The 14,288-nt window shown below is 39.3% G+C and overlaps 1 protein-coding gene across 2 annotated transcripts in view; it reads left to right on the forward strand.

The window, feature by feature from the left end:
* The window catches only part of PPARG (peroxisome proliferator activated receptor gamma), a 129,135-nt gene that overhangs the window by 76,298 nt on the left and 38,549 nt on the right, over positions 1 to 14,288 (forward strand). For both annotated transcript variants that reach the window (XM_060023076.1, XM_060023075.1), the window contains 2 exons: positions 2,494 to 2,721; positions 4,114 to 4,283. In XM_060023076.1, the coding sequence (XP_059879059.1) occupies positions 2,502 to 2,721; positions 4,114 to 4,283 (390 nt within the window). In that variant the 5' untranslated portion in view covers positions 2,494 to 2,501. The remainder of the gene's footprint in view (positions 1 to 2,493; positions 2,722 to 4,113; positions 4,284 to 14,288) is intronic.

The raw sequence follows: 14,288 nt of genomic DNA on the forward strand, positions 1-14,288 counted from the left end.
ACTTGTTCTTTCCTTCCCTATAAAATATGATCATTCAGTTGGCAAACGTTTAGTAAACAACAACTATGCATGAGGTCTAAAAGGAAAACAGAATAAGACCCTGCCCTTTGCTCCGGAACTGGAACTCTAACAGCGGAGATACTTATCCAAATAATTATACCGGAGGGAAAGAGAGGTACTCAGTGCTGTGGGAACACGGAGAATGGAGAGTGTTTTTAAGCTGGAGAATTCGTGGAAGGTTTCATGGAGAGAGTAGCATTTGGACCAGTGTGGGATTCCCCACTACCGTGGAAAAGACAGACGGGAATTTTGACGGGTGGTGCTGAGGGACAGGAGGAGGGTGAACAACTTCAGGAAGCAGCATGAACAGAGATGAGCGGACTAGACCGTGCAGAGTGTCTGCCCTGGGCACACGGTGTGATGCGCCCAAGCACAGCACTGATGAGAATGGGGGTGAGGTCTGGGATCCCGAGTGGAAAATGACACTGAAAAAGTAAGGCAGACTGTCAGGGAGGGCCTTGAATGCCACGCAAAGACTTTTCAATTTATGATGTAGGTCAGTGCTTCCCCTGCTTTTCCACCAAAAATTGCCCTTAGTAGAAGAGGACAACAAAGTCAGCGTTTTCGGGGGAGGAGGGGAGGGATGAATAGGTAGAGCACGGCGGGTGTTTAGAGCAGTGAAACCATCCTGTGTGCTACTGTGATGGTGGATACTTGACATTACGCATTTGTCAAAACCATAGAATGAACAACACAAAGAATGGATTCTACTGTAAACTGTGCGTTTTAGTTCATCATAATGTATCACTCTTGGTTCATCAGTTTTGTCAACAAGCATACCACACTAATACAAGTGTTCATAATAGGGGAAATGCACGTTAATAATGGGGAAACTGTGTGTTTCAGGGTTTGCGGGGGAGGGAGAAAGGGAAAAGGGTATATGAGAACTTTGTAGTTTCTGCTCAATTTTTTTTTTTTTTTGGGGGGGTACACGGGCCTCTTCACTGTTGTGGCCTCTCCCGCTGCGGAGCACAGGCTCCAGACGCGCAGGCCCAGTGCCCATGGCCCACACGCCTAGCCGCTCCATGGCATGTGGGATCTTCCCGGACCAGGGCACGAACCCGTGTCCCCTGAATCGGCAGGCGGACGCCCAACCACTGCGCCACCAGGGAAGCCCTCTGCTCAATCTTTAAGTAAACCTAAAGCTGCTTTTTAAAATAGTCTATTCTTTTTTAAAAATAGCGTTCTTTTAGCCATGAAATGTACTACAAGTATAAAGTTTTTTTAGGAGTTTCATAGTATATCTTTAAAATCACGTGAATTTTTTGCTCTGTTTATTTACACATAAATAACTATTTTATCATTAAAATTTTCCCTGAGACTTTTCAATAAAATAAATGACCCCTAGGGATATGATTCCTGTGTTGAGAAGCCTGACATTGGTTGGCAGGCAGTCACTGAAGTCATATGTTAAAAGTGAAACAAAAATAAACTAGTAAAATGATGAGCAGACAATTTTTCTTGCAACCCAGACGTTTTTTGCATCCTTATTTTCATTTCCCAGTATTCATACAGAAGCATATACACCAGCTTTAACTCAGTCCACCTTTACTTTGTCTACAGAAGAACTTTGCAGTAGGCATGATGAGAAATAGTTGATGAACCTACTTTTGTGGATATTGCAGTTGAGACGAGAGAGGTGTATTTTGATAGGAAAGTAATATATACTAAGAAAAATGGGTAATGAAATAGAAAATAAGCATGCCGAGGAGATGGGCAAAGTGAATGGGGTGACGTGGGTTAGGTAGGTTTAGCTGAAATTTGTTCAATGGCTGCCCCTGTCATTAGGAGCACACACTTTTTTCTGGATGTCATTGAGACCCCGTATGACCTTTAAGCTATCACCAGTGTAGTGTTTGTACTGTAACACAGATAACTTCAAGTTGTTTGGGTACTTATTCATGTAGATATTCAGACATGTGAACCCAAACCGTGCCTGATGCGTCCTCTTGGAACCGCTGAAGCGCATTCACAGCCCTAGTCTCCTTATTTGTGTTTTCAAGGCGCTTTGTTTTTCTTATGAAGACCACAGCTGGAATCTTTAACCTCTTGCAAGAGTCAGCCTTTGAGAGCTACATTCTTTAGCTCTCTGCTTGCTGGGAAAAAACAAGAGGCCCATTCCCAGATACCCTTAGGAAAGCCATCCTGCTCTGAAGAGAGCAGGGCTGTTTCTAGGACATTGATGTGGGTATGCCGTACACGTGACACTATCAGAGGGTCCTCAACTGTGACGTCCAGGTAAGGGGTGACTTCCCTACATTAGTTCAACAGCCTGGACGGCACCAAGAAGGCGGCTGTGTTCTCTGCTCTCCCCATGATCACCTAGGTGACGTCACTTGACCCAAGACTCTTTCTGTTCCCTTTCTGTGGATCTTTACGGGATGGCACTGTCCTCCAGGACTAACGTCGTAGCTGTTCTTTTCTCCATTTCAGAAATTACCATGGTGGACACAGAGATGCCGTTTTGGCCCACCAACTTCGGGATCAGCTCCGTGGACCTTTCTGTGATGGATGACCACGCCCACTCCTTTGACATCAAGCCCTTCACCACCGTTGATTTCTCCAGCATTTCCGCTCCACACTATGAAGACATTCCGTTCCCAAGAGCTGACCCAGTGGTTGCGGATTATAAGTATGACCTGAAACTCCAAGAGTACCAAAGTAGGCGGTTTATTTCACTTTTCAGACTACTGAGACTAGAATTGGACTAATATCTCATTCACACTGGGGTAAATGCTCCAGAGACTAAAGCCTATAGTGAAGCCATTTACCATTCATTTATTCACCCATTGATCCATGAAATAGTGGGCATTTATAATGGACCAAAAAGGAAGGTAGTGTGTGAACACCCCAGATCATCTTTCTCCGCCCCCCCCCCCCCCCCCCCGCCTTCCTGCCTGCTTCCCTTCTTTCTTTCTTTTCTTCTTTCCTTCTCAGGGACATTTTCCAGCCTGATTACCTTGCCAGGTGCATCTCAGGCTAAGAGTCCATCCCCCCCACACTTTGAATTCTTTTTTCCACTTGTAAGTAGATAAGGAACATTTTGTCACTTTTTATAACTTATCTCTAAATCACTGTTGCATCTTTACTAATTCTGCAGTTTGAACAGCTTCCAGTGAAACCTATTTTTCAGCACAAATTTAAATGTTGACGTTGTAGGCTATTGATAAATCCCCACGCCATTAACGCAGTTCACATCAAGCCATCAGACTCGAGAAAAACTAAAGCTGCACTTTTCAAGATTAAATTTCTATGATGCTCTTTCCTTGATTTTTATCTCTTTGCTGATATGCTGTTTTTCCAGAGCCACCACCATGTAACTGCAGCCATTACTTGACAATAAGTAAGAACTTCCTGTAGTTCTAGTTTTTTTTTTTTTTAAGATAAATGATATACTTGGTTATATTTATATGTGTGGCTTTCAGTTGGAGCCTGATACGAAAATTTAACAGGCCTGATCCTGATCAATGGAAAGATAGTGCTTGCTTTCCATAGGGCCTCTCTCTATCAGAGATCATTTTACAAACCATCTTTTCTGACTCAACATTGATGGGAACCTGCTCTCTTATTTTTCATGTACCTTCAAGCTGGGCTTACCATACCTTTTCATGACAATGTTCCTTCTGTTTCCTTTTCAAGAGTGGTTTTAAAACACTTCTAAAATGCAACATTTAAATTCAAATGTATAATTTAATATTGTCACGAATGCCAAATACAGCACATTATGTAGCAAAGTAACCTTAATGGTCTGAAATACCATATGTTGCCTGTTAGAGCTTTAATATTACGAGGTATTGGACGGTCATAGAACCACAAAGTTAAAAGTTAACCACAGAGTTAACCCCATTTTTTTTCACAGGTGGGGCTCAGAGGTGTTGCGACTTGCCTGTGATTACAAAGCCTACTTTTTCCTGTGTATTTTTCACGTTCCATAGTGCATCTAACTTAAATAATAAAATAATGGCAGCAAGGTGTACTATAGTGACCTCCCTGTTGCTTGTCGGGCATTGTTTTTCACGTGGTAATTACCTGCTCGTGTTTTTCTGTACACAGGTGCAATCAAAGTGGAGCCTGCATCCCCACCTTACTATTCTGAAAAGACTCAGCTGTACAATAAGCCTCACGAAGAGCCTTCCAACTCCCTCATGGCAATTGAATGCCGTGTCTGTGGGGATAAAGCTTCAGGGTTCCACTACGGAGTTCATGCTTGTGAAGGATGCAAGGTAAAAAAACATTTTTTCTTTTTTGAAATAATTTGCTGAAAATGTACCTATTATTTCATTTCCTGTTGCAAACAGATGGCAAAGAACTGAGATAACATTGGCAAGCTTTTAAATATTTTTGGCAAAACCCATTCTTCAAATGGTATAATACTTGAAAACCTAAGAAAATTGTTCAAAGCAAGGCTACTTTGCCTCACTTCCCTTTTTCCAAATTGGTCCTGTGCAGCACCATCTAATTTGAACCTTGCATTTTGCAGATTTAAAAAAAAAAAAAAAAAAGTCACTTGTTCAAGGTATCATGGAAAGATAGTGATGAGCTGACCCAGGCCGGTACCCGGATTTCCTGAATATTCTATATTGTTTTTCACTATACCATGGAATATTCTGTGTATGTAGGACCCGATAGATAGATAGATAGGTAGGTAGGTAGGTAGATAGATAGATAGATAGATAGATAGATGGATAGATAGATAATCTTCATTTGAGCCTTAGAACGGTCCTATAAAGTCAAGCTTATGTATGGCCACTTTACAGGTGTAGAAATCATGAATCAGTGAGACTTGCCCATGGTCATCCATCAGTAAGTGGCAGAGCCAGGACCAGAACGTATATCTTATGACTCCTAAACCAGTGCTCTGTGCTTTCTTGTTCCAGCGTCAGTTTGAGCTATGTGTTAGGAGCAGGGAAAGCGATGTAACTGTTTTGGAAAGGAGGTACTCTTTCTCCTCACCTCTTTTCTTTGTGAAAGAGGGTATTTTGGAAAGTTCATTTAGTAATATTCTGCCCAATTATTACGAAAATGTTAATCTACTCGTATTTTATTTTATTTTTATTTTTTTAATTTAATTAATTAATTAATTTGGCTGCGTTGGGTCTTCGTTGCTGTGCGCGGGCTTTCTTTAGTTGTGGTGAGTGGGGGCTGCTCTTCGTTGCATTGCGTGGGCTTCTCACTGCGGTGGCTTCTCTTGTTGCGGAGCACAGGGCTCTAGGCTTGCAGGCTTCAGTAGTTGTGGCACGCAAACTCAGTAATTGTGGCTCATGGGCTCTAGAGCGCAGGCTCCGTCATTGTGGCGCACGGGCTTAGCTGCTCCACGGCATGTGGGATCTTCCTGGACCGGGGCTCGAACCTGTGTCCTCTGCATTGGCAGGCGGATTCTTAACCACTGCGCCACCAGGGAAGTCCCTCTACTCATATTTTAAAATGTAGTTCGTATTTTAAAAGAATTAATTCTAATAGGCTCAATGAATAAAATAGTAATCGAATAGTACTTACTATATACTCCAGGGCTCAGAATAAATTGTTCATAAATACTTACCTTATAAAATAATGCTGCTTATAAAAGGTTAGATCAGATTCAATCGTCAGTTGGGCTTTTTTGTTCAGAATAATGATATATGACAGCAGTTAGGTAGGTGTTAGAATATCTGGGTTCCTAACTGGACCATGGGCCAAAAAAGGAAGTTAATATTTATTGAATTTCTACTATGCGCCAGATATTGTACAAGATGCTTTTGCATATTATCATTTTTAAACCATATTCTGTCTAAGTTTTCAGTTCTATAAAATGATGGTGTTGAATTAGATGATCTCTAAAACCTCTTCAGTGCAATAGTTTATTACTCCAAAGGCAATTTAATAAAGTGAAAGAGACAAGCTAGTGGTCACCTGGCCACTTGCCCAAGGTCCCTAACCAATCGCATGAGCACTTCAGCCTTCAGACACCTCGTGTGTAAAACAGCTTGGTTAGATTAGCTCCCCAAGGGCTTCTTATTCATCTCTAAGTTCTAAAATTCCAAAATGACTCCTTGAAATACTACTGGCAAGAGATGGCTTTCGTTTAAAACACGAAAACCCATTCATTCTGTGATTGAAACCAAACTAAAATATCTGTGATCTTATATGAAATCATTATCTTCCCAAGGAGTAGTAAGAACATGTCATTTTATTGAGTTAGATTTATATAATTTTGAGGAAATAGTGGCTAAATTCTGAGAAATACCCGAAGAAATCATTTACTTTTGGTCATCTTGGTAATTTATGCTGATAAATAAAAGTATGGTTGGCTAAGTTTCCACAATAAATTATTATTTTTATGGGCTGGTAAAACACTTAGAAAACTAGAAGGCTTAAGCAAATAGTTTCACTGTGATTCTGTTCATCAGGTATTTGTAGAGAGGTGGTTTTTTTTCTTTCTGAAATTTTTTTTTAAATTTTTAAATTTTAGTTTTTTATACAGTAGGTTCTTATTAGTCATCAGTTTTATACACATCAGTGTATACATGTCAATCCCAATCGCCCAATTCATCACACCAACAACAACAACCCCCGGGGCTTCCCCCCTTAATGTCCATACGTTTGTTTTCTACATCTGTGTCTCAACTTCTGCCCTGCAAACCGGTTCATCTGTACCATTTTTCTAGGCTCCACCTACATGCGTTAATATACGATATTTTTCTCTTTCTGACTTACTTCACTCTGTATGACAGTCTCTAGATCCATCCACGTCTCAAAAAATGACCCAATTTTGTTCCTTTTTATGGCTGAGTAATATTCCACTGTATATATGTACCACATCTTCTTTATCCGTTCATCTGTCGATGGGCATTTAGGTTGCTTCCATGTCCTGGCTATTGTAAATAGTGCTGCAATGAACATTGGGGTGCATGTGTCTTTTTGAATTATGGTTTTCTCTGGGTATATGCCCAGTAGTGGGATTGCTGGATCATATGGCAATTCTATTTGTAGATTTTTAAGGAACCTCCATACTGTTCTCCATAGTGGCTGTATCAATTTACATTCCCACCAACAGTGCAAGAGGGTTCCCTTTTCTCCACACCCTCTCCAGCATTTGTTGTTTGTAGATTTTCTGATGATGCCCATTCTAACTGGTGTGAGGTGATACCTCATTGTAGTTTTGATTTGCATTTCTCTAATAATTAGTGATGTTGAGAAGCTTTTCATGTTCTTCTTGGCCATCTGTATGTCTTCTTTGGAGAAATGTCTATTTAGGTCTTCTGCCTATTTTTGGATTGGGTTGTTTGTTTCTTTAATATTGAGCTGCATGAGCTGTTAATATATTTGGGAGATTAATCCTTTGTCTGTTGATTCGTTTGCAAATATTTTCTCCCATTCTGAGGGTTGTCTTTTCGTCTTGTTTATGGTTTCCTTTGCTGTGCAAAAGCTTTTAAGTTTCATTAGGTCCCATTTGTTTATTTTTGGTTTTATTTCCATTACTCTATGAGGTGGATCAAAAAAGATCTTGCTGTGATTTATGTCAAAGAGTGTTCTTCCTATGTTTTCCTCTAAGAGTTTTATAGTGTCCGGTCTTACATTTAGGTCTTGAATTCATTTTGAGTTTCTTTTTGTGTATGGTGTTAGGGAGTGTTCTGATTTCATTCTTTTACATGTAGCTATCCAGTTTTCCCAGCACCCCTTATTGAAGAGACTGTCTTTTCTCCATTGTATATCCTTGCCTCCTTTGTCATAGATTAGTTGACCATAGGTGCGTGGGTTTATCTCTGGGCTATCTTGTTCCATTGATCTATGTTTCTGTTTTTGTGCCAGTACCATATTGTCTTGATTACTGTAGCGTTGTAGTATAGTCTGAAGTCAGGGAGTCTGATTCTTCCAGCTGTGTTTTTTTCCCTCAAGACTGCTTTGGCTATTCAGTGTCTTTTGAGTCTCCATACAAATTTTAAGATTTTTTGTTCTAGTTCTGTAAAAAATGCCATTGGTAATTTGATAGGGAATGCATTGAATCTGTAGATTGCTTTGGGTAGTATAGTCATTTTCACAATATTGATCCTTCCAATCCAAGAACATGGTATATCTCTCCATCTCTTGGTACCATCTTTAATTTCTTTCATTAGTGTCTTATAGTTTTCTGCATACAGGTCTTTTGTCTCCCTAGGTAGGTTTATTCCTAGGTATTTTATTCTTTTTGTTGCAATCGCATAAGGGAGTGTTTCCTTAATTTCTCTTTCATATTTTTCATCATTAGTGTATATGAATGCAAGAGACTTCTGTGTATTAATTTTGTATCCTGCAACTTTACCAAATTCATTGATTAGCTCTAGTAGTTTTCTGGTGGCATTTTTAGGATTCTCTATGTATAGTATCATGTCATCTGCAAACAGTGACAGTTTTACTTTTTCTTTTCCAATTTGTGTTCCTTTTATTTCTTTTTCTTCTCTGATTGCCATGGCTAGGACTTCCAAAACTATGTTGAATAATAGTGGTGAGAGTGGACATCTTTGTCTTGTTCCTGATCTTAGAGGAAATGCTTTCAGTTTTTCACCATTGAGAATGATGTTTGCTGTGGGTTTGTCATATATGGCCTTCATTATGTTGAGGTAGGTTCCCTCTCTGCCCACTTTCTGGAGAGTTTTTATCATAACTCTCCAGAGTTATGGAGCAGGCAGGAATGGGTGTTGAATTTTGTCAAAAGCTTTTTCTGCATCTATTGAGATGATCATATGGTTTTTCTCCTTCAGTGTTAATATGGTGTATCACATTGACTGATTTGCATATATTGAAGAATCCTTGCATCCCTGGGATAAATCCCACTTGATCATGGTGTATGATCCTTTTAATGTGTTGTTGGATTCTGTTTGCTAGTATTTTGTTGAGGATTTTTGCATCTATGTTCATGAGTGATATTGGTCTGTAATTTTCTTTTTTTGTAGTGCCTTTGTCTGATTTTGGTATCAGCATGATGGTGGCCTCATAGAATGAGTTTGGGAGTGTTCCTTCCTCCACAATTTTTTGGAAGAGTTTGAGAAGGATGGGCATTAGTTCTTCTGTAAATGTTTGGTAGAATTCACCTGTGAAACCATCTGGTCCTAGACTTTTGTTTGTTGGAAGATTTTTAATCACAGTTTCAATTTTCATTACTTGTGATTTGTCTCTTCATATTTTCTATTTCTTCCTGGTTCAGTCTTGGAAGGTTATACCTTTCAAAGAATTTGTCCATTTCTTCCAGGTTGTCCATTTTATTGGCATAGAGTTGCTTGTAGTAGTCTATTAGGATGCTTTGTATTTCTGTGGTGTCTGTTGTAACTTCTTTTTCACATCTAATTTTAATGATTTGAGTCCTCTACCTCTTTTTCTTGATGAGTCTGGCTAATGGTTTATCAATTTTGCTTATCTTCTCAAAGAACCAGCTTTTAGTTTTATTGATCTTTGCTATTGTTTTCTTTGTTTCTATTTCATTTGTTTCTGCTCTGATCTTTATGGTTTCTTTCCTTCTGCTAACTTGGGTTCTGTTTGTTCTTCTTTCTCTAGTTCCTTCAGGTGTAGGGTTAGATTGTTTATTTGAGATTTTTCTTGTTTCTTGAGGTAGGCTTGTATAGCTATGAACTTCCCTCTTAGAACTGCCCTTGCTGCATCCCATAGGTTTCGGATCGTCGTGTTTTCATTGTCATTTGTCTCTAGGTATTTTTTGATTTCCTCTTTGATTTCTTCAGCGATCTCTTCGTTATTTAGTAACGTATTGTTTAGCCTCCATGTGTTTGTGTTTTTTACATTTTTTTCCCTGTAATTCATTTCTAATCTCATAGCGTTGTGGTCAGAAAGGATGCTTGATATGATTTCAATTTTCTTAAATTTACTGAGGCTTGATTTGTGACCCAAGATGTGATCTATCCTGGAGAAGGTTTCGTGCACACTTGAGAGGTGTAATCTGCTGTTTCTGGATGGAATGTCCTATAAATATCAATTACATCTATCTGGTCTATTGTGTCATTTAAAGCTTCTGTTTCCTTATTTATTTTCATTTTGGATGATCCGTCCATTGGTGTAAGTGAGGTGTTAAAGTCCCCCACTATTGTGTTACTGTCGATTTCCTCTTTTATAGCTGTTAGCAGTTGCCTTATGTATTGAGGTGCTCCTATATTATAATTGTTATATCTTCTTCTTGGATTGATCCCTTGGTCATTAGGTAGTGTCCTTCCTTGTCTCTTGTAACATTCTTTATTTTCAAGTCTATTTTATCTGATATGAGTATTTCTGCTCCAGCTTTCTTTTGATTTCCATTTGCATGGAATACGTTTTTCCATCCCTTCACTTTCAGCCTGTATGTATCCCTAGGTCTGAAGTGGGTCTCTTGTTTTTGTATCCATTCAGCAAGCCTGTGTCTTTTGGTTGGAGCATTTAATCCATTCATGTTTAAGGTAATTACTGATATGTATGTTCCTATGACCATTTTCTTAATTGTTTTGGGTTTGTTTTTGTAGGTCCTTTTCTTCTCTTGTGTTTCCCACTTAGCATTTGTTCCTTTAGCGTTTGTTGTAGAGCTGGTTTGGTGGTGCTGAATTCTCTTAGCTTTTGCTTCTCTGTAAAGCTTTTGATTTCTCCATCGAATCGGAATGCGATCCTTGCCGGGTAGAGTAATCTTGATTGTAGGTTCTTTCCTTTCATCACTTTACGTTTTTCATGCCACTCCCTTCTGGCTTGTAGCATTTCTGCTGAGAAATCAGCTGTTAACCTTGTGGGAGTTCCCTTGTATTTTATTTGTCGTTTTTCCCTTGCTGCTTTCAGTAATTTTTCTTTGTCTTTAATTTTTGCCAATATTATTACTATGTGTCTCGGCGTGTTTCTCCTTGGGTTTATCCTGTATGGGACTCTCTGTGCTTCCTGGACTTGGGTGGCTATTTCCTTTCCCATGTTAGGGAAGTTTTCGACTATCATCTCTTCACATATTTTCTCTGGTCCTTTCTCTCTCTCTTCTTCTTCTGGGACCCCTATAATGCGAATGTTGTTGCGTTTAATGTTGTCCCAGAGGTCTCTTAGGCTATCTTCATTTCTTTTCATTCTTTTTTCTTTATTCTGTTCCACAGCAGTGAATTCCACCATTCTGTCTTCCAGGTCACTTATCCGTTCTTCTGCCTCAGTTATTCTGCTATTGATTCCTTCTAGTGTATTTTTCATTTCAGTTATTGTATTGTTCATCTCTGTTTGTTTGTTCTTTAATTCTTCTAGGTCTTTGTTAAACATTTCCTGCATCTTCTCGATCTTTGCCTCCATTCTTTTCTGAGGTCCTGGATCATCTTCACTATCATTATTCTGAATTCTTTTTCTGGAAGGTTGCCTATCTCCACTTCACTTAGCTGTTTTTCTGGGGTTTTATCTTGTTCCTTCATCTGGTACATAGCCCTCTGCCTTTTCATCTTGTCTGTCTTTCTGTGAATGTGGTTTTTGTTCCACAGGCTGCAGGATTGTTGTTCTTCTTGCTTCTGCCTGTAGAGAGTTGTAACATTTCTGAGAACAGCTAAAAACTGAAAGACAAATATTGTAAGTAGCTACGTTCTGAGGGCATAAAAACTTAGAAGATAAAAGAAAGCAAAGAAGAAAAGTAGCAAAAAGAAAACAGGGAGGAGAAAACCCAAGTGCCCTCGAGTTACAAACAGAAATGTTCTAAGGCAAAAATGGAGAATGAACACTTAAGACCTGACGAATCTAGGGGAGTCCTTCACGTACCAGATATAAACAAATAAAGAAAAGCAGTAGAAAAAAATTAACAGTATAGTATAGTAACCTGCAGTAACTTGGAAACCATCCAAAATATGGATTACAGACTTCCTAGACTAAAATGCAAGGAAGGTTATGCTATCCTTGGAAGGGAAAATAGACATCTGGTCATTTTAAAGATAAGAACAAGAAAAACGTTAGAGGAATAATGTAATTTGGCTTCTCCAAGTATAAGTCATCAGTTCTCAAATTGTGATCTGGGAATGGGGTCCCTAAGACCCTTTCAAGACACCCATGAGGTTGACGCTATTTTCATAATAATAATAAGTTGTTATTTACCTTTTTCATTCTCTCAGGACTGTAAGTGGAGTGTTCCAGAAACTACATGACATGGAATGTTAGCATAGTTCTGATGCCTGATGGAATGTGGCTTGTGTGTTCTTGTGCATAGTAATTTCTCAGGTTTTATTTCTAGTCTGATCAATGCTAATAGGTATAGCCCACCTAAACAAAAGCTGTTTGGAAACCTCAACAGTTTGTACAAGAGTAAAGGGGTGTGGGCTTTCCTGGTGGCGCAGTGGTTGAGAGTCTGCCTGCCGATGCAGGGGACACGGGTTCGTGCCCTGGTCCGGGAGGATCCCACATGCTGCGGAGCGGCTGGGCCCGTGAGCCATGGCTGCTGAGCCTGCGCTTCTGGAGCCTGTGCTCCGCAACGGGAGAGGCTACAACAGTGAGAGGCCCGCGTACCGCAAAAAAAAAAAAAAAAAATAGAGTAAAGGGGTATGGAGACCAAAAAGTTTGAGAACCACTGTTACAAGGAATGAAGCTGAAGACATACTGACTCATTCTTTGCTACTATGGAGTTAAACAAAATTGCTGCCACACTCTGAATGCAGCTAAATTAGACCAGTGGCTGTCAGTAATCAAAGATATCACCTCAGTTCATCAACAATACTCAGTGAAAATGAAATTCACACATGTGTTAGACTCACCTGTATGTATGTTCTGAAAGGTGGTTTGGCAATTTAACATTTGTCATTTCAGTAGAATGTGGGCTATACCCATAATTAAAATACAGTTGACCACAAACCTGAAAACTAATTTATGGATTGCAAAAAATAGTTATAATCCTTAAGATAACTGTCAGTAGGTCTTTTTAAAAAGCTTTACAGTGCCAGTGGAACAGGTTTATGTTGGTGATCCTTGCCAAAATTCAGATAGGAATAAAAAGATTGGGTTTGGATTACAGGGAAACAGTGATGGAGTATTTGGTTGTTAACATTACAGATTTAGGCAATGTATAACCTGTAGCTACTGAAAGACTAATAAGTTCTACAGCTTTCACAGCTGGCATTTATTGCTTACAATTTGGACACTTATTTTTTTCTCTAGTCGGTTTTCATCATATTTTTATGCCTTTAGTGAAAGATCATTTTAGAACCATAGACTTAGCTAAAGGCATAAGGAAGCACAATCTACCATACAATACAGTATAATCTGGTTTTGTTTTTTTGTTTTTTGGGTTTTTTTTTGTGGTACACGGGCCTCTCGCTGCTGTGACCTCTCCTGCTGCGGAGCACAGGCTCCGGACACGCAGGCTCAGCGGCCACGGCTCACGGGCCCAGCCGCTCCGCGGCATGTGGGATCCTCCCGGACCGGGGCACGAACCCATGTCCCCCACATTGGCAGGTGGACTCTCAACCACCGCGCCACTGGGGAAGCCCTGTTTTTGTATTTCTATGTATTTTTTGTATCCTACCTCAGAAAGAGTTTTTAGTATATTCCCATGTGCCAGTGGCAGCTCGTTGATTCAGCCCCTATGGGCCATACCATTTCATGATAAAGCTGAATGCAGGTCCAACACAGGGCGTTTAATCTCATTGTAAACTTAACAATACCGCTCTTAGGTCTCATTGCACCTGAAGTTTTGTTACTTGTAAAACAATGAAGGATAGGTTGGAGAAGTTTTTTTTAAAGCAGAAAAAACAAAAAACAGGCATTACGTTCTCACAAGCAAATATGAAGACTTTATAATAAAAATATACACAAAACCATTTTCTGAAATGCTGACTGATGCATCTCCATCACACCAGTTCACAGACTTCATGATAATCAGAACTGTGAGCTGTTGGAATTGCACATCATTTTATGGACGCTGACACAATAAAAGAGTGTTGTTAGAGAGTGTTTCTTTATTGGCAATATGAAGAAACTTTTGAGAAGCCTGCTTCATTCTTCAAGTCAAGAAATAATTTTACAGAAGAAACACTGAGAGCCTTGTATCTTCCTCTCTAGATTTCTTGAAAGAGTCAAATTGCAAGAAAATGGTTGGTTATCATGAACTTAGTCTTAAAAGAAAGGTAAAAGTAAATTCCAGGATTGTGCTGGAGTCTGTATATATTTAGTTCAAGATTTTAGGTGCATAGTCAGTACGTAAATGATATACAGAATGATTATCCTTCAACATTGGAATCATTATAAAAAGAATGTGATACACTTTGAAAGACATCATAGGAGTCAAAACAAAAAATTACATT

The sequence above is a fragment of the Delphinus delphis genome, chromosome 10 (genome assembly GCF_949987515.2).
Source record: "Delphinus delphis chromosome 10, mDelDel1.2, whole genome shotgun sequence".
In the NCBI taxonomy this organism is placed as follows: domain Eukaryota; kingdom Metazoa; phylum Chordata; class Mammalia; order Artiodactyla; family Delphinidae; genus Delphinus; species Delphinus delphis.